General features: G+C 42.7%; 1 protein-coding gene across 2 annotated transcripts in view; it reads right to left on the bottom strand.

Annotated features, from left to right (window-relative positions):
* KIAA1549L (KIAA1549 like) overlaps positions 1 to 27,482 on the bottom strand; it is a 280,028-nt gene that overhangs the window by 101,082 nt on the left and 151,464 nt on the right. The window contains exons 2-8 of one of the 2 annotated variants that reach the window (XM_036891807.2): positions 20,612 to 23,215; positions 19,145 to 19,756; positions 17,157 to 17,272; positions 14,754 to 14,973; positions 13,783 to 13,916; positions 4,546 to 4,708; positions 2,569 to 2,628 (exon numbers count right to left, since the gene is read on the bottom strand). In XM_036891807.2, coding sequence (XP_036747702.2) covers positions 2,569 to 2,628; positions 4,546 to 4,708; positions 13,783 to 13,916; positions 14,754 to 14,973; positions 17,157 to 17,272; positions 19,145 to 19,756; positions 20,612 to 23,215 — 3,909 coding nt within the window. The remainder of the gene's footprint in view (positions 1 to 2,568; positions 2,629 to 4,545; positions 4,709 to 13,782; positions 13,917 to 14,753; positions 14,974 to 17,156; positions 17,273 to 19,144; positions 19,757 to 20,611; positions 23,216 to 27,482) is intronic. The other variant, XM_036891810.2, reaches the window with a different exon arrangement.

Genomic DNA, 27,482 nt, shown 5'->3' with positions numbered 1-27,482 from the left:
CAGTTACTCAAGGGGCTGTGGGCTTCAGCAGGATGAACAAAGCTATCTTCATTTCTCAGTTCCCAGCCCCTCCTGTAAATGATGGCGAAAGGCCAGCAGTGGCTGCTCGTGGGTTCAGAACGTGGCCATGAGCCAGAGGGAGGAAAGGAAGGCCACCCTGAGTGGCTGTGGCCCCCAGGCACTGACTGACCCTCCTAGCCCCAAACACAGCGACAGAGGCAACCCTCTACTCTGCTTCTCATCAGCGGTAAGTGCAATAGCCAATGTGGCTGACATGGGCGAGTGGGCAGGGGCCTGCGCTGCAGAAGAATCCTGCCAATGAGACCATGTGTGAGGGGCTTTATTTAGGCAATGTCACTAAAACAGAAGCGGAGCAAGACACAGGTCCACGAGGAAAGGAGAAGCAGGACGCTGTCAAGGATGGCTTGCGTTTAAGAGTGGATGTGTTACCATTTAATGTAAACCTGAAAGTTAACAGAAGTGGGGAAACATTATGTTAAAAGCAGCATTTCTGGTGGAGGGGGCATGATTTTGTTAATGTTATATAACCTGCTGGCTTCAAAAATGTGCTGCTGGGCACTATTTACAATAGCCAAGAAATGGAAGCAACCTAAGTGTCCATCCATAGACAAATGGATAAAGAAGATGTGGTACATATGCACAATGGAATATTATTCAGCTGTAAGAAGAAAACAAATCCTACCATTTGCAACAACATGGATGGAGCTAGAGGGTATTATGCTCAGTGAAATAAGCCAGGTGGAGAAAGACAAGTACCAAATGATTTCACTCATTTGTGGAGTATAAGAACAAAGGAAAAACTAAAGGAACAAAACAGCAGCAGAATCACAGAACCCAAGAAGGGACTAACAGTTACCAAAGGAAAAGGGACTGGGGAGGATGGGTGGGAAGGGAAGGAGAAGGGGGGAAGAAAAAAGGGGGCCTTACGATTAGCATGTATAATGTGGGGGAACATGGGGAGGGCTGTGCAACATAGAGAAGACAAGTAGTGATTTTACAGCATCTCACTACGCTGATGGACAGTGACTAATGGGGTATGTGTGGGGGACTCAGTGAAGGGGGAGTCTAGTAAACATAATGTTCCTCAAAAAAAAATGTGCTGCTGGGTTAGCATTATCTTGGCTAAAACTCTTGGGCAAAAACTCTGGTGGGTCTTTTTTCTTTTCTTTCTTAAACACGTTTCTTTAGGTTGCTTTCTTAGAGGGTAAAATAATGCCTGCATATCATGGCTACGCACAGAAGAAAGAAATGCCATTTACTGCAATTTAGGAGTGATCTTGAGCAGGTGTCATCAAACAGGGCTGAGTACTTCTTTGCTGGCATTCCAAGCAGCTTGTGTGGGACAGCATGTGAGCAAGGACATGGGGAAGGTGAGAGGCACATCTCAGAGGGGCCCAGACACATCGACTTGCAGGATCTTCCTCCCTTCTTGTCATGGGCTGAACTGTGCCTCCCAAATCCATATGTTGCAGTTCTAAACCCCAGGACCTCAGAACACGACTGTATTTGGACATAGGGCCTTAAAAAGGTGACTAAGGTAAAATGAGATGGTCTAGGGGGGCCCTAATCCAATCTGACTGGGGTCCCTACAAGAAGAGGAGATCAGGACACAGATGCACACAGAGGGGAGACCCTGTGAGGACACAAGGAAAGACGGCCACCCACACGCCCCGGAGAGAGGCCTTGGGAGAAACCACCACTGCCGATAACTTGATACTGGGCTTCCAGCCTCTAGAATTGTGAGAACATAAATTCCTGTTGGTGAAGCCCCCAGGTCTGTGGTACTTTGCTGTGGTAGCCCCAGCAAATTAATACCTTCCCCCTCCTGCCCCTCCCCTTTATGGCTGGGCTGGGTCACATTCCTCCTACAATTTTCTTTTCTCTTTGCTCCCAATCCTTGCTTCTCTGATTTTCAGAGATACTGTCAGGTTTGAAAAACACAAACAAGAACGTTTTTTTGCTGTTTCATAAAGCTCAGCTGGGAAATGTCAAGGGAAAAAAAAGAAAATGCCAGCAAGACACCTTTCTACTTCCATCCTCCCTCCCTGTCAGGACTATGCCTGGGCTCCTCCAGGATTAGAGCAGGTGTGGGACTCATGCCAGGGGAGAGACAGAAGTGCAGGCTGGGCATTCCTGTCACCAGGGTTTTGCAGGACTGTGCAGAAGGGCTGCCATCTTCACACAGGTCAACAACCACTCACATAGACAGGTCCTAGACGGTCACAGGTTAATGTTGTACCTTCACATTGTTCCACTTTCTGCAAAGGGGAGGTTTTGGTGGGACTTTATAGGTTGCTGTTTTGAATCGGTTATCTAATATTCATGCTCCGTGGGATGCCTTTTATTAGTTTTCTGCACCCACTCCTGTGTGGAAGTCACTTCTTGACTTTATAAGACAGGACCAAAGAAAAAATGTCAATCCTATTACTGAATGGCATATACTTTTTGTGTTTATTTTATTTTTATTTAAAAAATTTTTTTATCACACAGTTTTTAAAAATCAAGCCAATCTGACAGGGTGAAAGGGAAGATAAAATAAGAGATTACCTGTAATTACCCAATAGTCTCTGGTTGTTTCTGATATATCAAGGTTGGGATATTCCAGTGCTAAAACAAACAAAAAACCAAGTTACTTTCATAAGTTTTAAATGTAAAAATTGTTATGGGAAATGGAAGTGGGTGACAAAATATCCAGCAGCTAAGTCCTGTTTTTCTTGGGAACTCTAGGACATACAGACAAAACTGTCTTGTTGTTCAGAACACTAAAATACTCAGTAAAGGACTAACTCTCAGACAGAGTTTTCTAGGGTTTGTGAATTTCTGTTCTTTCAGCACAGGAACAAATCCTGAAAAAGCTTCGGTTTGTTTATTTTCCACCAAAACCTTCTTGAGTAAAACATGTTCACTATTAAGACCCTACAGTTTGAAACCGTCTTAACTATAGCTTTCGCTTTAAAAATTATCCACCCACCACTAACATTTTTAGGAATGATTATCTCTTGAATGATTTTTTTCTAATTCAGGGACTACGTTTAGTGGCCAAATGCTTATAAGCAATGGTCCTAGTTTTTTCCAGGTGTGGTGACCACCAGAGCTAACACAGCTGACCCTTCAGCAACATGGGTTTGAACTGTGCAGGTCTACATAATCATGGACTTTTTCCAGTAAATACATTGGAATTTTTTTGTAGACTTGTGACAATTTGAAAAACTGCAGACAAACTACAGAGCCTACAGAGCCTGAAATATTGAAAAAATTAAGAGAAAGTTAGATATGCCATGAATACATAAAAGACATGTAGATGCTGGTCTATTTTATCATTTACTACCATAAAATCAACAGGAGGCTATTAGTAGTTAAGTTTTTGGGGAGTCAAAAGATATATGTATGTGGATTGTGGACTGTGCAGGAGGGTCAGGGCTCCTAATCCCCATATTGTTTGCAGGGTTAACTATACATGCAAAGAGTTTAGCATGTGCCTGGCACACAGTATGTGCTCAATAAATCTTAGGTATTGTTATTATTAGAATTTCAAGATGAAGTAAAATAAATTCTTTACATACTCATGTGACATAATGCCATTTTATGATATCATCTTTTCTATAAAATCCAGAGGCATCTTTCCTTACTACATGGCAATCCACAAAAGCTTGCCCTTACACACACATTTAAAAAGAATTCCAAGTACCTACTATACACAGAGTACATTCACATACATCTTATGTATTTATAATATCAGAAGCAAACACAGAGGGAAAAAGAAACAATTTTGCTAATAAGTGCCCCGCAAAACTTGCCCAGTCACCTTGAGAAATGTACCAACAATTAAACTTAAGAGCACAAATCTTTATTTCCTTTGGCTATCAAGGAAGTTTGGGTACAATATGTAGGCTGCATTGTCTTCAAAGTCTATGCCTGCTGCATGGCAATGAGGATTATATAACTGAAGCATTAGAGGAAGAGGAGGCCACAGACAGTGGGGACTTCATCAAGTGAAGTCACGATGCTGTCTGCAAAAAAGTTGCACCACAGTATCTACAGACAGGGCAGGGCCTGAAGGCTCGGGAACATTTACTGGTGGCAGAAATGAGGGGAACCATACAACCCAGATTGCCGCGAGGCCAGATGCCCCGCCAGGAAGTTACTGCAAGCTCAGAAGGCAGACTGTGTGGGTTTGGACCCCAGGGTCTGTGTCTCACTGGCTATGTGACAGCAGCCATCTTATTCGACCTCTTGGAGCTTCAGTGTTCTTCTCTGTAAAATAGGGGCAATTTTGCACCTACTCAATAGGGTAGTTGTGAGGATTAAATGAAGTAAAGAGATATGTGAAGGTTAAAGGCACCTAGCAAGAGCTTTTTTTCAAGGTGTGATACACTTGTCATCAGTTCAATGCCTATTTATCACATATTTCAGTTTTCTATGGTAAAAGAGTTCACATGCAGCCCAGCACAACAGATGTTTGCCAAATGGAGCATGGCCCATAGGGAAAATGGCCAGGTCCCTGCGTGATGTGGTCATACTCACGTTCAGCAATGGTGAGCGGCGGGTAGGTGAGGTAGAACCCCACCAGCTCAGCCGAGAGCTGGCGGAGGAGGCTGCTGGCCACTGTGCCGTTGAGGAAAGAGCTCCGATTGCCCACCACATACACCAAGATGACTGTCTGCGAGGCGTTGGACGTGCTCACAATCTGAGTCAACACAGGAGGAAAAGGGAAGGAGACAGGCCAGGTAAGATGAGGGTCTGTTTCATGGAGGCCATGGGAGAAGTTTAAGCAGCAGTCAAGGGCAGGAATGAAAGGGAGGTGGGAAACAGCAAGGAAGAGACAGGAATAACAGTTAACATTGTTTACTGATCACTGGCCAAATGCCAGTCATTGTGCTAAGGGCTCATTATCTCATTTAATTCTCACCATACCCCTGGGGAGGTGTATCCAGTTATGACTCCATTTTTACAGAGGAGGAAACTGAGGCCCAAAATGATCGAGGGACCTGCCCTTGACCACACAGCCAATAAATAACAGAGCCAGGACTCAAACCCAGGCAAGCCTGGCTTTAGGTCTCAACCAGGTGTGTGTATCTTTTCTAAGGGTTAAATTATCTCAGGCTACTTCATGGTTCTAAAAATACAAAATAGCGCATTGGAATGTTAAAGTTAAGAAGGACTTAAATACCCACAGAAAACCTGAGTCAAACTTTTGGGGAATTTTAAAGTTGAAAGGAAGGGAACTTACACAGTCGATCATGTCCTCAGTAACAGACAAGTGACTGAACCAGATTACAAAGGAATTAAGAAATATAAAATAGCTTCTTTAGAGAGCAATTACATTCCTTGTAGTCTATTAATTCAATATATAATATGTAAGTATTATTATGAGATGGTGTGGTTTTTTTCCTTGCACTTTGTCTAAGTTAGCTTTTTAGTCCCCAGAAAATGAGATTTTCTGAGTCAGTGTATGGACAAAAATATCCCACAGATGAGATTTGAAAAACAGATGCAGTAAAAGTCATTCAGCTCGACCAGACAGTCTTCACTGGCTTCTGTGAAGGATGTCTGCCCCCTCCCCTCCGACTCACTTGCCGCCACCCTGCCTTGTTCTGCTGAGCATCCTCAGAGGCAGAGCCTTGTGGACCACCCCCATGGGCTCCTCTGCCTTCTGGCTTCAGCTTAAAGGGGCTCAGGAGCACATGGGTAAGAGGCAGGACAGGGAGATCAGAATACCGGGGTCTGGGACTCCATCCCTGTGGGGACACAGCTCCTGTTGGGCGGCTCTGGTCTCTGGTTTCCCATACTGCTCCCTCCCTCCATCCCATCAGTTTCCAACCTGTACAGCCTTGGGCACGGCCCTGTCCCTGTAGTTTCCCTGGAGCCTGCCCACACTTCTACTGGACTTTCCTCACATTACCTTTATCTGAGTATGCCCTCTTTCCTACAGGGAGCTGACTGATACCTGGTCTTTCCCAGACTTTTATTATCCCTGCAACTTTCCTTTTCAACTTTATTTCTAAGAAGACTGTGAAGAATAGCTTCTTCAGGTTATTTCCCACTTCTTCCTGTAAGGGGAAGTTCCTTTTTAATTCTCTAACACAGAGCCTATAGCCCCATGATTAATGATATACTGTGTCAACATAACTGGCCAACTCTTACTCTCCACTTTGGAAATATTTTTGGAATGTGATTGGAACAACAGGTATTCACAGCTCTTTCCCAGGGTAGCAAAAAGAAAGGCACTTCTTTCTGAAGAATTCAAAAGACCTCACTGTACTTCCACCTAAAAAAAAAATTACCAAAATAACTTTTCAACCTTTATCTCTATTGTGAACATTCTATTTTTTTGCTTTTGAACAAAACTACATCTCACTGGATCCCAAAGGAGCCTATAGAGCTTGCAATATGGATCCCTCTACATATGCTATACTAGATCAAACAAGTTATACTTCTTAAAATTGTGGCAAAATACACATAAATTTACCATTTTAACCATTTTAAGTGTAGAGTTCAGGGTATTAAATACATCCACACTGTGGTGCAGCCATCACACCATCCAACTCCAGAATACTTTCGTCATCTCAAACTGAAACTCTGTAGCCATTTAAAAACCGCTCCCTGTTTCTTCATCTCCCTAGCCTCTGGCAATCATGATTCTACTTTCTGTCTCTTAATTTAACAAAACTAATGTTGTAAGTGGTATTTGTCCTTTTGTGACTGGCTTATTTCACCTAGCCTAACATCTTCAAGATTCATCCATGCATATAGATTAATGGAACAGAATAGAGAGTCCAGAAATAAATCCATGCATATATGGTCAATTAATATATGACAAAGGAGACAAGAATATAAAATGGGGAAAAGACGGTCTCTTCAATAGATGGTATTGGGAAAACTGGACAGCTACATGCAAGAGAGTGAAACTGGATTACTCCCTAATACCATATGCAAAAGTAAACTCAAAATGAATTAAAAACCTAAATATAAGACATGAAATCATAAAACTCTTAGAAGAAAACATAGGCAAAAATCTTTTGAACATAAGCATGAGTATATTTTTCTGGACATTTCTCCCTGGGCAAGAGAAACAAAAGCAAAAATACACAAGTAAGACTACAGCAAACTAAAAAGCTTCTGTACAACAAAGGAGACCATCAACAAAACAAAAAGGCAGTCTACAGTAGGGGACAATGTATTCATAAATGATAAATCTGATAAGGGGTTAACATCCAACATGACTCAACATCAAAAAAACAAATAACCCAATTAAAAAATAGGCAGAGGAACTGAATAGCATTTTTCCAAAGAAGACATACAAATGGCCAACAGGCACATGAGAAGATACTACACATCATTAATCATCAGGGAAATGCAAATCAAAACCACAATGAGACATCACCTGACCCCAGTGAGAATGGCCACTATCCAAAAGACAAAAAATAACAAGTGTTGGCCAGGATGTGGAGAAAAGGGACCCCTCCTGCACTGTTGGTGGGAATGTCAATTGGTGCAGCCACTGTGGAAAGCAGTATGGGAGGTTCCTCGAAAAACTAAAAATAGAAATACCATACAACCCAGTAATTCTACTCCTAGGAATTTACCCAAGGAAAACAAAATCTCTGATTCAAAAGATACATTCATCCTTGTTTATTGCCATATCATTCACAACTGCCAAGAAAAGGAAGCAACAAAGTGTCCAGCAATAGATGAATGGATAAAGAAGATGTGGTACATATACACAATAGAATATTATTTAGCCATAAAAAAGAAAGAAATCCTGCCATTTGTGACAAGATGGAGGGACCCAGTATTATGCTAGGTGAAATAAGCCTGGTGGAGAAAAACAAATACCATATGATTTCACTTATATGTGGAATGCAAAAAAAAACCCAAAAGGAACAAAACAGCAACAAACTCATAGATACTGTGGCATGTAACCTGTAAGTGTACACTATGGTACCATTTTACCATGGGGAGGGGTTGGGGTGAGTGGGTGAAATAGGTAAAGGAGATAACAAGGTACAAAATCTCAATCATAATATAAATTAGTCATAGGTATGAAAGTATAGCATAGAGAAATATAGTTAATAGTTCTGTAACATCTTTCTTTGTTGACTGATAGTAACTACACTAGTTGGGGTGAGCATTTAATGTAGGTAACTGTGAAATCACTATGCTATATACTTGAAATTAATGCAATATTATATATCAACTGTATTTCAATTAAATATATAAAGATATAAAAGGTTCATCCATGCTGTAGCATGTGTCAGAATTTCCCTCCTTTATAAGAATGAATAATATTCCACTGTATGTATTTACCTCATTTATTTATCCATTCATCTGTGGATGGACACTTGGGCTGCTTCCACCTTTTGACTGCTGTGAATAACACTGTTATAAACATGGGTGTATGAGTATCTGTTCAAGTTCCTGCTTTCACTTCTCTTGGATATATACTCAAAAGTAGAATTGCTGGATCATATGGTAATTCTATATTTAATTTTTCGAGGAATCATGATACTGTTTTCCACAGCAGCTGTACCATTTGATATGCCCACTAGCGGTGCACCAGCATTCCAGTTTCTCCACATCCTTACCAACATTGGTTATTTTCTTTTTTTTTTTTTTTTTTTTATTGAAGGGTAGTTGACACACAGTATTACATTACATTAGTTTCAGGTGTACAACACAGTGATTCAACATTTATATACATGATAATTGTAGGTACCAGCTATCACCATACCAAGTTGTTACAATATTTTGACTATATTCCTTATGCTATACATTACATCCCGGTTACTTATTTATTTTACAATTGGAAGTCTGTTTATATATATATATATATATTTTGTGTGTGTGTGTGTGTGTGAGGGCATCTCTCATATTTATTGATCAAATAGTTGCTAACAACAATAAATTTCTGTATAGGGGGGTCAATACTCAATGCACAATCATTAATCCACCCCAAGCCTAATTTTCGTCAGTCTCCAATCTTCTGATGCATAACGAACAAGTTCTTACATGGAGTACAAATTCTTACATAGTGAATAAGTTACATGGTGAACAGTGCAAGGGCAGTCATCACAGAAGCTTTCGGTTTTGTTCATGCATTATGAACTATTAACAGTCAGTTCAAATATGAATATTCATTTGATTTTTAAACTTGATTTAAATGTGGATACCACATTTCTCTATTATTATTATTTTTAATAAAATGCTGAAGTGGTAGGTAGATACGAGATAAAGGTAGAAAACAGAGTTTAGTGTTGTAAGAGAGCAAATGTAGATGATCAGGTGTGTGCCTGTAGACTATGTGTTAATCCGAGCTAGACGAGGGCAATAAACATCCATGTATGCAGAAGATTTCTCTCAGAACATGAGGGGGGAGGTTCTAAGCCTCACCTCTGCTGCTCCCCATTTTCTCACCAGATGGCCCCCTGCGACTGTGCCTGTCTTAGGTTGTTCCTCCCTTGAGGAATCTTACCCGTCTCTGGCTAACCAGTCATCTTCCGGGGCCATACAGGGAAATGTTAAGTTGGTAAGTGAGAGAGAAGCCTTATTGTTTGAAAAGGTTAGCTTTTTACTTCTTTGCATATTTATGCCCTGTGGCTTCTATGCCCAGCATTTGTCTTGAGGTATCTTTACCACTTGGAAGAATTATGATACTCGGTAAATTCGACATGTGGCACGAGTTCTATTTAAAGGTTGTGATTAGGTAGGAAGAAGAAAAGCTATAGAAGTAGCAGGCGGAAGAAAACCTGGGAAGATTGATTATTTCTTTGACATATCTTCTTGTAGAGTAACTTCAGCATGGATAGGTTTTAAACTACTAATTAAATTGTGCACACACATTAACATAATAGGAATATAGTTACATAACCAAAGCATACCTAACACTGGTTATTTTCTATGTTTTAATCACAGCCATCCTAATAGGTGTGAAGTGCCGTCTCATGGTTTTGATTTGTACTTCCTTAATGATTAGTCATGTAGAGTATCTTTGCATGTGCTTATTGGCCACATGTATGTTTTCTTTGGGGAGATGTTTACTTAAATCCTTTCCCCATTTCTTAATTAGGTTGTTTGTTTTTTTGTTGTTGAATTGTAAGTAGTAGTTTTGAATTTTTTAGGTATTAACCCTTTATCAGATAGATGATTTGCAAATATTTTCTCACATTTTTTATGCGGCCTTTGGATTGTGTAGATTGTGTTCTCTGATCTACAGAAGTTTTTAATTTTGATGAAGTCCAATATATCTATTTTGTCTTTAGTTGCCTGTGCTTCTGTTGTATATCCAACATATCACTACTAAATTCAATGTAATGAAGCTTTTCTCCTCTATTTTATTCTAAGAGTCCTATAGCTTTAGTTCTTACATTTAGGTCTTTGATCCATTTTGAGTTAATTTTTGTAGATGGTGCTGGGTAAAGGACCAAATCATTCTTTTGCTTGTGGATATCCAGTCTTCTCAGTACCACTGGTTAAAGAGACTGTCCTTTCCCCCATTAAATGGTCTTGGCACCCTTGTCAAAAGTCATTGACCATATATATGGAAAAGTTTATTTTTGGACTTTCTACTCTGCTCCATTGGTCTTTATGTCTGTCTTTATGCCACTACAACACTGTTTTGATTACTATAGTTTTGTAGTAAGTTTTGAATTCAGGAAGTGTGAGACCTCTAACTTTGCTGTGTTTCAAGATTGTTGTGGCTAATCAGGGTCTCTTGAGATTCCATGTGAATTTTAGGATGGATTTTTCTATTTCTGCAAAAAATGTCATGGTATTTTTATAGGGACTGCATGAAATCTGTTGTTGATTGCTCTTGGTAGTACTGACATCTTAATAATGTTAAGTCTACAGATCATCAGCACAGAATGTCTTTCTATTTATTTGTGGTTCTGTTTAATATACTCATTTTTTTTATAGCTAAGAAAAGTGTGACCATTTTGGGTGACTGCTTAACACTAGCTTCATAAAGAAGAGATACACAGATCTGAGACCAAGGTCATATCACTATTCCCTGAAAGTCATACCTTGTCCCCAAATAGAAGCAGCCCCTGCAGGGGGCACTTTTCAATCACCCCTTTACTCTTAGACACTTATAGCTTCTTATCTCTTACTTCCCACTTGCTTAGACCTACAAGGCTGAAGGAATGGAAAGCTGTTTTTTTGCCTACCTAGCATTCATTCTCCCTCATTCTATGATAATTTTCCTTGGGGAAACACCTCTCCTCTTCTATTGGCTCATTTGCTTTGGGTGGGGCTGCCCCACCCAAGTGCTAGGACTGAGTATCTGAGACAGGCCTAATCGACTAAGACATTTCATCTCCTTGGCCCCAGTTACTCATGCAGAAATGGGCACAGGATCCAAGTGGGTTCAATGAGAGCTAATACCAGGATTTTTACTGGAATGACCCAAAAAAAGCACTTTGGTTCCATGAGACTGTGAGCAATAAGGATGAGGCAAGCCTGGAGTTGCCAGGGCCTCAGGGTAATGTCAACCCAGAGCAAGGCAAGCCAAGAGATGAAGAGAGGACTTCATGAGGAAATCCTGTAAGCACCTGCCTCCAGCTCTGCCTGAAGTATGTAAGCTGTGAACCTTTCAGTCACATGAGACAAGCACTTCTTTTTGCTTAAGAAATCTTTTTGTGCTTGGATTCTGTCACTTGTGACCAAAAGTCTTACTTGAGTCTACTGTAATCTAGCCCCTAATACCAATGCTATACAAGGAAAGAAAGAGAAAAAAGTCACTTTTTCAATGACTTTCTAAACAAATTAATTAAATATTTGCATGGTCTTATTCCATGGAAAATCCAAGGTACCCCACAAATTATATTTAATACAATAAAATGTTATTAATTACAAAACCAGGTCCTGGAAAAATAAGACCCAATAAAAGACACCCCCAGAGGGATGGTTAGCATGTAGCTATCTATGCACAATATAGGGGCTTAGCAGTTACAAAATCTAGGCAACAAGTTTGGTTCTGGGCTTCCTGTCAGCCAAGGCAAAAAGCAAAGCAGGGTTAATAAAACAATTCAGCCAACTATCCATTCATTTCAAGAGCTGTTGAAATGTTCAGGAGCATCTAAAATCTATTTAGATGCAATTTTCAAATTGCCAGTTATAGTCTTTTCCAAGGAGGGTTTATTACTTGCCTTACAAAGTTTCACTCATGGACCATGACTATCATACAGCATAAGAGAGGCTTCTTAAGGCCAAAGGCAACTTATTTATCTAAGTGTCCCTGCCAGTGCCTGATAAATAGCAGACGCTCAGTAAGTCTGTGCTTCCTGAGCACAATTACAGTGTGCTCTGCTGCAAGCTCTACCTAGACTCACGCACCTGTGAGGATCATACATCCAACCGGAAAGAAAAAGATCTCCCACAAGGGAGTCACATCCTTCCATAAATTTTATGTTTGTGACATGTTTTTAGATCTTAGTCTAATATGAGCCAGATCATAATAAGATACATCCATATACACTTGAGATGAATCAAAGAAAGGAAAGCTGCTCATTAAAATTAAATTGCATGTTTTCTACATCATATTGGCTTTGCTGATAATTCACTTAAGCTAAATATCAATTTCAAAGCCACTGGGTTTAATTGCAAAGGCTTTAGTTTAATAAAATCAGTGACATTGGGCAGTATAGTTAATTAGAGATATTTGGGGGCTGAATGAATATCATTAAGACAGATCTGTCTTTAGTGAAATGTTATCTATATAATCACAAAAAATTGATCTGAGCAAGACTTTTGGTGGCATGTCTACTCTAAATCTAGGAAGCTTAACTGTAGTATACCAGGAGTGGGATTTTCCCGGGAAAGAATTCACATGTTTGCCATAAATTTCATAGTATAACATAGTGGATAAGACTATGGGCTTTACTCAAGTCCTTGTTCCATTCTTTATCAACTGTGTGACCTTCTGGAAGTTTCTTAATCTCTCTCAGTTCCCTCTTTTGTGAAATGGTAATAATACCTCAGAAGGATGACTTGACTATTATGTATCAAATCATTTGTAAAATACTTAGCACAGTCTTGGCACACAGGACTAAATGAAATTTGTAAGCCCTAAATGAAATATGTGTGTGCATGTGCACGTGTGTGTGTGTGTGTGTGTGTGTGTGTGTGTGTGTGTGTATGAGAGAGAAAGAAAGAGAGGGAGTGTGTGTGTGTGTGTGTGTGTGTGATGTGTGTGTGTTTAAGGTGATTGTTCATGTGGATGTCTGGAAAATAATGCAAATCCTAGAATAGGCAAATCTTGGTGAGTTAGCTACTATTTAGAATTGGTTTATTTTGTAGTAGACATTTGTAATATCTTATATAGTATATTCAGTTCAATTTTTGAAAATAACAACTGGATTGGGAAGGGCTGAGGAAGCTTCTCATTGAAAAATTAATGTAAAGTCCCAAAACATTTGGAAAGCTTATGCTGGCAGCCTAGGAACATAAACATTGAACACTTTATGTACTTTGCAAATGAATAAACTTGCTATGATTTCCTTAAAAAAAAAAATCCCAAAACATAGCAGATACATAGCAACATTGCATCCCTCCTGTTACAGCCATACCTCAGACATCCTCCCCAGTATCAGGATTGACTTGACTCAGTGGTCCCAGAGTGGCACCTTCTCCAGTCTACATCAAATGTCTGAAGTACAAAGTTACATTTACACTAGGCAACTTGAAAATAGGGGACCAAATCACTTGACAACATGTGGATAATGGTTGACCTCTGTCAACTGTAACGAAGCACCCTCGCCTTACCTGAATTGTCAGGTTGCTTTTGGTATTCAAGACTTTCCTCTCAGCATCCTGGAAGGCCTTCTGCAGCCTCTGTTCCATTGTCTGAGCAAACTTGCAGGACTGTATGTTGTCGGATGGGCTCACAAACTGCAGCACTAGAATGAGAGCAATAAATCAGTGCTCACCAAAGTTCTGTGCCTCAATTCCATGAACTTAACAGCAGACATGATATAAAACAGAATGATTTTATATCAGAAAAATTAGGCAAATAAGGACAGACAAGGTTTTTAGATCTTGTTTTAGAAGTGGCTCTTAAAATGATTTACAATGTAAAAGGAAAGTGTGATTGAACCTGAGACTCTCTCCAATGCAAAGGATTTATGTAGACAAGTTTACACAGACATTTATGCGGACATCTGCTCCAAGACTGACAAAAAATAACCTGAGAGATAATAACTTCTATTTCTTTGGAGGGAAAAAAATCAATTGACCTGCATTACTAAGTTGATTGAGTCCTTCAATTTCAGTGGTTTCTCCACTCTTGTGATTACACACCACAAAATTAGAGTTACCAGGGAAATTGAAAGAAAGATTACAAGACCTGAGCTCAGAGATGCTGATCCAGTGGCATCTGGACACATTGCTCCAGAGCATAGATTTTATGGATGCCCACCTCTTATCAGTATCCACTGGTAATACTGAAAACAAGTAAAAATACAGTACTTGGTGCTTATCAAGGACTGATTATATTAATTAAGAAAGAAGGCTCCTCTAAAGAAATATTTCTAATAAATGCAGGATTGGTAAAGTTTAGGCTGATATGCAGAGAACTTGGACATTTGATTAGCAGGGCCCTTTGAGGAAGGTACACAGGGACTTTAAGAGACGACAGAGCAGCTAGCAGTGGAGTTTTTAAACAGGCGTCCTCTTGGTTACCCCCACCCCCATCCTGATCCCAGAACATAAGAATCCTTTCCTTCTGAGCTACTTGCCTGTTTTCAGCTGGAAGTAGCCTGCAGGCTGGGGAATCCATAGGGAGGCAAGTATTGCCACAGACTGCAAGTTTGGGGTATGTTGCTTCAGATCTGCAGTGACATTGCTGACCCCATAAACACCCAGCATTTCAATCACCACAGAGGGCAAGTACACCAGCCTCCCTTTGGTAGCATAATAACCAACTGTGACGTTATGAGAATGTTCCAGAATGTCCACCTACAAAACAAATGGACCCACAGAACACAGTGTTTATTTCCACAATACTTTAAAGTTCTTCTTGGTGTTTCTTAGAATCAAGCTATTACATAGCACATGGCTGGGGAATAGGATGTGCTCATTCAACAAATACTCTAACAATCCTATAAAGCATTTGTGGACTGGCAAGTCTTAAAACATCAGAAGGCAAAAAATATAATTTATATCGGACCTACATGGAATAGAACTAAATCTGTGTTGTTGATTCCTTCAGTGCCTCATTAAAATCCCGTGAGCACCAATCACCACCCAAGAACCCAGACAGGAGATGGCAGGTAAAAGAGATTTCCAGGGGATAGAATGCTGGGGAAAACAGTTTTATTATATTTCTTATCATTTATGAAAATTAAAAGGGAGAAATGACAGATTAAGTGGGGGCACTTCCAGGACAGGGGTCAGGTAGTCAGCGAGGTGATTTCCTTTCTCTGGAAGCTGACAAGAAATATTTAGGCTTAACCCCATTCTTGACTCGTAAGTTGGTTCAAGACCAAGGCAGGAATCGGCCATGGAGAGTTTCTCTTACAGTTGTCCTAGGGGACACTGTTGATCTGAGCTCTTTCTGACCCCTTTGAAAGATTTTTGAGGCTTTAGATTTTATTCCTATTTTGTTTTGCAGTCATATTAACAGTGTTTTAACACCTGCTTCCCCCTCATTCTTGTATCTCCATTAGTGGCGCCATGTGTATTTTCCAAAGAAACCAAGACAACTGATTTTCCAACAGGCTGGGTGTGCCTTTGGGCCTTCCACACTATGTGCTCCCCACCACTCTGTCACCTGAAAGTGGTGTTCAAGGTGACTTTAAGTGGAACAAGAGATACTTCTAGATGGAACATGAACACAGCATTCATAACACCAAATCACTCAGTGAAAAAGTGACTCCCATTCCAATCCTAAGTATCTCAAGGAGCAAGTCTCAGTTTGAGGACTATTTACTTGTAATACCTCTATAATCCTTGATAATCATATTTTTAAACAAACAAAGGGACAGGCTTAGCCTCAGAGCCCTCTGCAAGCAACAATGTCTAACTTGAATTTAACAAGCTGTTTCCGTTATTCTCATCTTCGTGATTACCTTTTATTTGTGGCAAATGATCTTGATTTCCATTTAGGGAAAGTCCTTTCAAAAGATATGATTTAAGTTTTTAAAAATTAGCTGATTTATAAAAAAAAACCTAACACTAATTGTCACAGTGTTCTATGATGATATGGAGAAAAGGCAAAAACTAGGAAGGTAGTTTGAAAATTACTTAAGTTTAGTGAAAACTATATTAGACAACCAAGTGGAAACATTCACATGTTTGACTTTCAAATAAAGCTTCTGGTGCAGATAGAAACCACAGATGCTTCTCCTGGAATGCACATCTTTCTCTTTTTTTTCTCAGAATTATATGAAAGAGATTAATAATGACCAACAAACTGTACAAGGCCTCATTCCTTGTCCTTAGGGTGGTTGTGGGGACCACTGAGCTGAAAGCAGCAATAGAACCAAGCATTCAAGGAAGAAGCCAGAGCAACATTTTCAAGTGGTGGAAAGGCTTGTATATCAACTGCCAGTCACATTTACTGCTTTCAAACTTGGAATCAAATCAAAGGAGTGTAAAGTAAGGCTTCCATCACTTGAATTTGCCATCAAAACCAGCTAGCAGTTGTTAAATAGTACTTGGCATTCAAGTGCTTGGAATTTTTAAAAAAGTGTTTACTTCCCTGTCTGCTGCTGGCAATTTAAGCAAAGTTAGACTCAATTTACAAGTCAGAACAATTTTTCAGTGTCCAGAAATAAATTACTATTTACAATGGTGAGGAAGACAAAAGAGAAAGTGATTGGATAGTTTCTGGAGAATCATACAGATGATATTAAATACTTTCCCAAACAACAGAATAATGGGCCAATTTAAAACAGTATATATAGGCTTAAAAAAAAAAAAGAAAGAAAAGAAATCTAGACATAGGGCAATTAGCCTCAGTTTGCCATCTCAAAATCTGACCTTTTTCTCCAACCGCCATGCATTAGCTATTTGCCAAAATGAAGAAAGAACCTACGTTTGGCAAGTGTGGTTATGGTACCCGAGAAAACCATCTAAACATACTCTGGGGCCAAGTAGATGTAGATGGATTAGTCTGATTACAAAATCAAGGGACTTACGTGAGCTGAGACATCATTCTGGTGGAAAGCCTTCCGCAGTGCCTGTGTGAGCCCTTTGGCGACATTGAGCTTCAAGCTTTCAATGATCTGCACTCTCCTTTGGGTCAGAAAGAGAACTGTGGGGCAAAACAGAAGCATGGCTGTCAGGGAGAGGCAACAGACCTCTTAATGAGCTCTCTCCCCTCCACCGCCACCACCTCCTGAAAGCGCTAAACAAAGCTGGTGAGCACAGGTCAAACCCAGGTGAGGGGTGGGCCGGGGTAATAGTTCTGTTGGACCTGCTCGAGCATAAGGGAAGAAGGCACTAGCCATTTGTGTGGCCCTAGCCTGCTCAAGGGCAGACCCTGAGCTAGCCAGGCCACCTAAAACAACCCGAGAAGTGGGACAGAGACGGGGGTGGGGTGGGAGGGTGGTGGTGGAGAATAGGCATTTTGATTGAACTGAACGTGACAGGTGCTATGTGAAGGGAGGCTGTGAAGGCCCCAGGAGGGGATCCCGCCCTGACTTGGGCAAGGGGGTGAGGATCAGGGAAGGTTTCCTGGAGGAACTGCTGCTACCGCTGAGTCCTGAAGCTATGAGCTAGGCCAAGGGGGAAAGGTCTGCTCCCATCCACTCCAGCAGAGTGAAGACCAAGTGCAAAGGCACTGGGGAGAAAAGTGATGTGTTTCTGTACCCATGTTTAGGCTTGGTCCCAAGAGAACAGAAAGCGAAGGGTTTAAGTGACGGCATATATTTCAGAAAGTTCCCCAGACTGGAGAACAGACTGGAGCAGGGGGAGTCTGAAGGCAGGGGGATAAATTTGGCCACTGTTGCAGAAATGTAGCTAAGCAATGATGACCATGTGAATGAGCAAAGTGGCAGTGGGGTGGAGAGAAGGGGTGTTTAGGAGTAGAACTGAAAGGCACCAGTATTATTTGGGTGCGGCTGGGGTGAGGGGCATGTGCAGAAGAGGGAAGGGAAAATGCTCCAGACTTCCGTATCTAGGTGGCTGGGATTGCCTGCCACTCAGGAGGAGGCATTGATCTGGAGGGAGAGGGGGATGGGGAGTGAAAAACCAGATGGCATAATTTCTTGAGACATCAAAAGAGATACTGTACTTTCTGCTATGCCTAGTTTCACAATTTCCCATTTTAGAATAGGGTATGTCTCAAGACACAATTTCATTTAATTATTTGCCGGGTAAAGAGGGAGGAGGGATACGAGCATTCAACGTTGGCACGCACTTTCAAATAATGTGTCTGATGCTTTTTATAGCCAACACTAGAACACTATTAAAAGCACCCTGTGCCTCTTGGTCTGCTTGCTGCAGCCAGGAGGTGGAAGCTAAAGAGGTCACCTCTACCACCCAACTCTTTCAAGAAAGTCTCCTTTATAACATCAAAATAAATCCTGGGCACCCACATAGTATATTGTAGTATACTTTTAGTACCTGCTGATTGAGAAAATTCATGACCAGAAAGTCCTTCAGGATACTGTAGTACTTCCCAAGATTTTGTATTTTACCAATCATATCTTTCATTCATGTGAGACATCACTGATTCAATCTACAGGCAAACCTTGCTTTCAGACTGACTGGCAGAACTGGCTACCCAGGGGCCTCTGATTCTAAGACTAGAATCCATGTCACATAATGTTCTTCTCTCCTCTGCCACCTGATAAAGACAGGTCTTCTCGACCTTGGCACTACAAACAGTTTGGGCTGGATTTTCTTTGCTGCCGACCGTCCTGCGCCCTATAGGATGTCTGGCAGCATCCCTGGTCTCTATCCTCCATGATGCCAGTACTACCCTTCCCACCCTCCAAGTTGTAGACATCCAGAAATGTCCCCAGAAAGGCCAAGTGTCCCTGGGGCAGGGTGGGGGAAAGGTGGAGCAATCATCCCTGGATGAGAACCACTGGTCTCAAATAAATCTAATAATTCTGTTACATCTCCGTGGCCGTGATGTGCTTGCTGCTTTCAAGTGAAATAAAAGTCAGTGGACTCTTACCTGTCTTCACCAGGAACTTACTGGACATCTGACACTCCAGATTAGATGCCATTTTGCCAGTTGTGACCATAGCAGTCGATGCAGCAGGAGGAGCAGCATTTGTGTTTTCTGCCAGCAAAGGAGGCAACCAGGTGGCCCTCACGGGTGCGGTGATGGACGTCAAGGCTGCTGTGATTGTCAGCGGACGTGGGGTGGATGCCTTGGGTGTGTCTGGGTTGGGGAGGTTTGATGTGTGCATGGCTTGTGGTTTCCTGGGGAGGTGTGTTGTGGACAACAGGCCAGAGGCAGTGCCCGTGTTCCCTTGCATGGCTGTGTGAGCACTCACAGTGAGCGCTGTTCTCGCAAACATATAGGCTGGCGTGAAGGAGAAGGCTGGATGGGCGGTCCCCGGTGTTGCCTTTGGGCCAGGTGCGTTGTTTGTGACATTTTTAGCTGGAGCAGTGGTCAAACTGCTCTTGGCTAATCCCGAGGCCACATCTGAAGGGCTGCTGCCAGTGCCCCTAGCGACCAGGGCTGCAGACAGCGCCGCTGGGCTTGACTTCCTTGAAAACAATGCGGCTGATGCTACCGATGGTGCTGTGGGAGCCACCCTGGGTGACACTGAGGAGCCCACTGTAAAGACAGAAAGAGCAGAGTCTGATATGGCCGGGAATGCTCACGTCATTGTTGTGGTGATGAACAGATGTAACTTACTGCTTTGCTGGGATGGAAGGTTTCTGTGCTCTGGAATTTAGGCAAAACAGCTTTAGGATCATTAAGTCAATTAACCATAATGAGAATGCCACTTAAAGCTATGGTTGGTAATAAGGGCACTTAAATTCTGAATGCAGATCTTCCTCAATTTACATCAGGATTATGTCCGAAGAAACCCACCAACAACTGAAAACACCTTATTCAAAAATGCATCTGTTAAGACACCTAACCTACGAACACCATAGCTAAGCCTAGCCTACCTTAAACATGCTCAGAACACTTACATTAGCCTACAGTTAGGTAAAAATCATCTAACACAAAGCCTATTATATAATTAAGTGCTGAATATCTCATGTAATGTATGGCACACTGTACTGAAAGTGGGAAACAGAATGGCTGTATGGATCCAGAATGGTTGTAAGCCTATCTGTCATTTACCCTTGTGACCACGTGGCTGACTGGGAGCTGTGCTCGCTGCTGCTGCCCAGCATCACAGAGGGTATCATACCACATATCACTAGCCCAGGAAAGGATCACAATTCAAAATTCGAAGTACAGTTTCTACTGAATGTGATCACTTCCACACCATCGTAAGTTGAACATCGTAAGTCAGGGACTGTCTGTACTTCCAGAAAACTCAAGTCGCAGAGGTGCAAGGCTATGACTATGAGGGCTGCTAAGTCATTCATCGTCCTGAAAGGGTGTCGGCTGCTTCTGAGCAAAGCTGGGTATCTGCTGAGCTTGAAGATGCTTTGGCCAGAGAAGCAGTCATACCTGTTTTTTGGGTACCAGGAGGCAAACTACCTGCAGTACTGGCTGCACCTGTCCATTTCCCAGGGCGCTGCGAAGCCAGCAGCACTCTGGGGGGAGTCCTGAAGAATGCACTGGTCAATAGAGGAGGTGACTCAGTAGTAGAGGGGTAGCTCCAGCTACTCTGGAACAGTGTGGATGCATGTACAACAGGAGACAGATTGATGTCACTCGGAATTTGGAAATGTGTATCCATTCCATCTGAAAGCATGTCTGGCAAGCTTGCAGTGGCAGTTGGAGTTGGAGAGGTTAGCAAAAGAAGATGCACTGGATGGGCAGACAGCTGTAGATGGGGAAGAGACACAGCAAGTTGACCTGTGGTTGGGTGATCTTCAACCTCAGCTGTCTGGGAGTCTTTGGGATGGTTTTTACTGCTTATGGCCAAGAAGGCTGTATGATTTCCAACCATGGTGGCATCTGACTGCTGAATGGCCTGGTTGGTGCTCGTACTAAGGACTGGACCCTGAATGCTGAAGCCCTCTGTAGTCACTAAATTCCCAGCAGTATCTTTGAAATCCTGAGATTTTATTACACTGGCAGCTAAAGTTAAACCACTGGGAGGAGTGGGTGAGGCTGAATGAGTTTCCCAACTTGTGGAATTAATCGTGTTCCCATTTAAGTCATAATTTGTTTGCTGCAGCAAGCCAGATACTGTTGGTTCTGTGGAAAGGGACCCAGTTTCTGCTGAAAAAGAGCTCCAGAAAACATCTGTGATTTCTGGCTTTTTCACATCTCCCATTGTCAAGAAATCATAGACCTCAGAGGAGGAGGGAAGTGCTGTCACCTGTTTGGGAGCTGAAACTGGCAACTCAGAATGGTCTAGTGCAGCTGCGTAAGTCCCTGGCTGGGTGTTGGAAAAGCTAGGAGATGGTGAAATGTTCTGGGTGGTTTTTACGGAGGGGATGGAAGGCAGAGGTAATTCTGAAGGAAGGAGGCTTGTTCTTGGTGTTGTAGTGACAGTAGGTGAAATATGATCAGTGCTAAAATCAGAGGTGAATCCATTTACAGTGTAAAGATTTGGACTCTCTTTACTTGGAAGGGTCTGGAGAGCAGCTGTCAAATTTGCCTTTTCGTTTTTCTTTAAAACAGCTGTCACACTATCTTCTTTCCGCAGGGGAAATGTCCAAATTGTGGAAAGAAGATTAGGAAGTTTGCTTGAGAGGAGGAAGTCTGTGGCTGCCGTAGGCGGGGATCTGTCATTTCCCTCTTCTTGAGGAGCTGTCATTTTGGGCAGAGCAGATGGAGAGGCTCGAGTCCATACCAGCTGGAGGAAAGTAGGCCTGGAGGGAAGGTAAGCTGCTGCGCTGTTCAGTAGTGATGCAGGAGCCACCCCAGAAAGGATGGCTTGTCCTTGGCTGGCTGTGGTGGGAGGTAGAGAAGGCACCCAAGAGGAAGGCACCACTGTGTGTTCTGCTGAAAGGGTGGGCCCTTCATAATTCTCTGGAGCTGCTGACAAATGCAGTGGGTTAGCAGACTCATTTGCAGTAGCAGGAGCTGGCTTCCTGCTGGTAGTGGCCATGGCGACTGTAGACTTGAAAGGTGAAGACACAGCCTCATAGGTCGTGGCTGCTACTGGGTTCCTAAAAGTCAGCAAAGACACCCCATTGTGCACTCTTTCAGCCACCTCTGCTTTGACTGGCTGGGTGGATGCAGGACTGGAAGCCGCTCCCAACAATGACCATGAGGGAACGCCATCTGGAAGCTGACGGAGACTTCCGAGTGCTAGGGGCTCGGGAGACAGATGGGCAGGTTCCTCCACAGAGCTCAGAAACTCAGACGTGGTGGAGCCTGCTGTACCAGGACCGTCCACAGAGAACAGCTCAGAATACTGCTTTGTTGAGGATCCAGAAAAACCTAGATGAGGGATGCCTATCAAATCCTGTTCATTTGTGGGTGGAGTGTGGTTCATTTCATCAGCAAATGGGTTTAGGGGGCTAGTTACACTCTGACTTGAAGAGGAGTCAGTTGGAGCTGTTTGGGAGGATAAAGGCACTTTGGTGGGTCGCTGGGCTGGCTTAGAAAAGGTGCTGGAATGAGGTGAGTCAGGAGCCAATGAAGAGGGTGAAGATGGGGGGAGAAATGGGAGAATGTCTGACCTCAGGGAATGTGGTTTGGAAATGGAAGGAGTCCCGGCCCGCACAGGCTGAGATGGGAGGACAGCACTCAAGGATGTCACGGATGGGTCTGTGGACAATGGGGGGAGCATGCTGGTGGGAGGCCAACCTGACATGGCAGCTGCTTCTTTTCCCCCTTGAGGTCTTGGTTGCACCAGAGACTCTGTGGAATCCTTGGAAGGCTCGAGGGAGGCGCCATGTCCACTTGCTTGGTAGGGGGAAGAAGAGAAGTCCCTGGGAGCCCTAGTTCTGCGGCGTGTCTTGGGCGGAAGTGTCCGGGCAAACTGTAGCATGCTTGTGTTGTCAGGGGATGATCCCAGCACATTCTTGATTCTGGCCACTGCTGAGGAAGACTGGACTTCTGAGAAAGGCCATGTTGGTGAAAGTGGTAACAATTTCCCATGCGGAAATGACTCTGGGGTTGGGGTGACTGTTATTTGTAGATTGTTTGTTCCTGTGAAACAAAATATCAAGCAGTAAGGCATCAGTTAGTCCTTAAGTGCCTGCTGTAGAGAAGAGAGTGGAGAGAAGGGGTGGGCAAGACAGGCACCACTCGGCGTTGCTTGGACCTCACAGAGCTTCCACCCCATTACAGAAGATTCATTAATCACATTCAAGAATGAATTAAGTAATTACAAATATGCAAATCTGCAGCTAACCTACAGGGCAGGGCTGGTGAGAAGTAATCTCTGATGAAGCAATATTTAAGCAAAGATGTGGAAGATACCTGTATATTTTAAATATTTTTTCTGTACCACCTACAAGGGTTGGACTGTGAAACTCAACCTAAAAAATCAAGGACAACTGCAAGTCCCTGCCACGGCCAATGGTTTACCAAAATCAACCAGCCAAGAACCCCCAGTGCGAAATGAAAGGTTTGTGCACCGGAGCACAAATGCTTTTGTAGGACCCTAAGGCATCTCGAGCAGAATAACTGAGGTTGCCTGTGTTTGGAAAGACAGCACCAAGGAAACACAGTTGTCTTGTTGGATTTAACAGGATTCTTGACTCTATCATTCACGCTATGTCAAACTGCAAAGGGGATTTCATACAGATTAGGCTATTTCTGAAAGAAAAACGATTCACCTCCAACTTGGAAACAGAGGCACCTCACAAGACTTCGTGTCACTATAAGCACCTGTAGAGAAACCAGACTATTAGCACTAATGTGTGAAGCTGCAGGCAGAAAGGCAAGGAGGCAGGGCACAAAACGGTGACCTCCACAGCAAAGGAGGCAAGAACAACCAGTCAGAAAGCTGGAGATCTTACACTCAGGAATAGAGACGACTTCGTGCCTAATGATTCTCTGGCCCTATTTTCATGGTTCTGTGGGGTTGATGGTACTGATGACCCCAGAGATGGCTAAGTGCCCTTAAATCATATTTTAAATTAAAAATAAAGAAAGGTTTCTCTAGAGCGTTCTACATTGTTAGCTAAAAACATCAGAGCTGTCTGCTAGAAACAAACAAGCCAAGAGTTGAAGTCAGAAAATCTGGTATGAAGTGGAGTGTGAGGATGGGGTAGACTGGAGGCAGGGCAGTTGATGAACAGGTGAAAATTTGTGCTTTAGAATGACCACTCTGGCTGTGGAGTGAAGGACAGACTGGAAAAGGGAAAAGAGTGGATGACAAGAAGACCAGTAAAAAAGACATTAACAGGGGTCTAGGCATGAGATGATGGGAAGTTGTGAAGAGGAGTTGAGCCATGGGTGGGAGACTGAAATATATCATCCTTTATGGTCCCTTCCAATTCTCCAAATTTAGGATAATGCAGTCCTTTACAGCTGTTTGTGTTCACATATGTAGCTGCTGTTGGTGTGTTTAATGGCTGCAGATCCTCCTAAATGCCTCCCATTGAGAGATGGATCTATGTTCCCTTCCCCGGAGTCTGAGTGGGCTGGGGATTGTTCAGTCAATTAGAGTATGGCAGAAGTAAATGCCATGTGACTTGCAAAGCTGCCATCATACAAGACCAGGCAGCTTTTGCTTGGCCTCTTGGAAGCCTTGCTCTCCATATGCTCCTTCACTCTCTCTCCTGGAGCTCGGCCACCACTTTGTGAGCAGCCCAAGCCACGTGGAGATGCCATGTGTAAGTACTCCAGTCAACAGTACCAGCTGAGCCAAAAGCTTCCTAGTCATCCTATCCCAGGCACCAGACGTGTGAATGAAGAAGCCACCAGCTAATTCTAGCCCCCAACCATTTGAATCACCCCAGCTATTTGAGTTTTCCCTACTGAGCCCTTAAGCATCAGGAAGCAGAGACAAGCTATCCCCACTGTGCTCTGCCTGAATTCCTGAAACTGTGAGCGTAATAAAATGGTTGTTATTTTACACTAAGCTAGGGGTGGCTTGTTATGTAGCAATAATAACTGAAATGATATAGGGCTGGGTCCCTCACTTCTGGAAGTGAGTCTCTATAGCTCTAATTAGATTCTCAAAAGGATTCAAAAGCCAAAACACAGTTAAGAACTCTTCATTTCAATGAAAATTACTTCTGTATACACAAGGTTTTAAAATTGTGTCTATGCTAATAAGTAAAATATACCCATATTAATTAAAATTGCACCATGGAAGGAATAAGAAAAAAGAAAAAATTTTGCAGGAAAATAAGAGGTAGATGGTATCTATTAAGAAGAGGAACATTAAGTTAGGAGAAGTAGGGCAAAACCAAATTACAGACAGCTTAAAACACACTCAGAACAGTGAAGTAGAAGTTTGGCATAGGTGGTGTGCAGGACACACTGCAGTATTCCTGGGGTCTTGCGGGCCATGCCTTTACATGATCCCTCTCCTTGAGTATGAGCAGAACCTATGGCTTGCTTCTAACCAATGGCAAAGGTGACGGGATGTCACTCTTGTGATTTTATTATCTAAGACTGCTTGCAGATTTACTCTGCTTGATGTCCGAGTGAATTAAGAGACCATATTGGGAAAGCCCAAGTGGCAAAGAACTGTGGGTGGCCCCTGGAACTTCAGGGACCACGAGCAGCCTCTCGGAGCTGAGGATGGCTCCAGCTGACAGCCAGCAAGAAGCCTTCAATACGGCAGCCACAGGAAATGAATTCTGCCAACAACCTAAATAAGCCTGGAGGTGGATCCTTCCCCAGCCAAGCCTCCAAATGAGAACACAGTCTGCTGGTCCATAACTACAGCTATGTAAACCCTTGTGCGGAAGATCAAAAAAGCTGTGTCCAGCCTCTTGACCCAAGGAAACTGGGAGATAATAAAAGTATGTTGTTTTAAGCCTTAAAGATTGTGGTATTCTCTCACAAAGCAATGGAAAATTAATACAGTGGGGAGTAAGGAGCAGTGGAAGGTTGTATGGTGAAGCAGGAGAGTGGGAAGAAGAAATGGAGCACAAGGTCCCACGACTGGGGAGTAGCATGAAGGATGGTGAGAAGTTGCCATCAAGACAGTAAAAGAGAAGCCTAAGTTAATATGTTTGTTTGGAATATCACAGAGAACACACTGTGAAATAAAAATTCTAATATAGAACCCAGGGCTCAGAGGAAATGATGAAGAGAACACAGGACTTTGCAGGAGAAACAAAACCACATCAGCAAATAGCAGCAGACATGTTGGAATGTTGCTATGAAACAAGCTGTACTCTTCTGTTTAAACCCCATATTTCAAGGGAAAAAAAAGCCACACCACTCTAATCACACTACTGAATTCTTATTTTTCTCAATGAACTCTCACTGACTCTCCAATCCTCCCCACAAAAAAACTCCATAACTTTCTTCTATTTGAATGACATGGATTATTCATTGCTGACAAATATGACAACAGTCTTCAAAAAACACACAGAAAGCAAAGACAAGTCCCACACAGAGAGGAACATGAAAGACAGCAGCACTGTCCTGCACAAGCCTGACTGGCTATCCTTTCAGAACATTACAAATATCACCTATTCTAGGGGCAAGCCAACAATTACCTTCTGTTTAGACAGACAGTGTTTCCCACAAAGGGACTGGTATTCTAAAGAATTTTAAAGGGAAGTAGGATAACTGGTAAGAGATGCAAGGAGACTCTGGATGAAGAATGATGGAGAGCAGAGACGGATTTATGTTGGAAACAAGGCAAAGCAAGCAAGCTGAAGTCTCTCAAAATAACGAAGAGAAAAGTTAAAATGAGTCACCTCTCCCCTTCTCAGGGAAACACTAACCCTGTTCAAGTAGACAACTGACACACACGCACATTTAAAATGAAGCTTCTTTGTTCCAGGTTTAAATAAAACCATGGGTTCTTAGAGTGTCAGGAAAGAGATGTCACTCCTGTAAGAATATCAGACTTTACTGGCACAAAATGGGTCGGTGTGCACAGGTATGGACACACAGTGTGAGCATCAAATGCTTCTGTCACTTAGCACACTGGCATGGAGTTCCATGAAAGCTAAACTTAGCCTTAAGCCGAAAGAGTCAGGAAGCAGAGCATTATAACAGTGAAACACAAAACGAGTGAAGGAAGTACTTGGCCGGGTTGGGAAGCAAGCCGTCTGTCACTGGCTGGTGTCACAGACAGTGCAAACGGCCTCTCTAGCCCCCCAGGCCTCAGAGCCCCGCCTGGTAACGCCAAGAGGCCTAATGATGGGTTGCTCAGGGCTCAGCCCTCCTGAGCCCCTTAGCGCCGCTGGTTTATTGTTCCTGGTGCTTGCCCGTAAGTCTCAGATGCAGGCTGCGGTGCTGTGCTCCAGTGACCCCTCTGTGTAGCAAACGAACCACT

The sequence above is a fragment of the Manis pentadactyla genome, chromosome 9 (genome assembly GCF_030020395.1).
Source record: "Manis pentadactyla isolate mManPen7 chromosome 9, mManPen7.hap1, whole genome shotgun sequence".
Taxonomy (NCBI): Eukaryota; Metazoa; Chordata; class Mammalia; order Pholidota; family Manidae; genus Manis; species Manis pentadactyla.
This window is presented reverse-complemented; position numbering and strand designations above follow the sequence as displayed.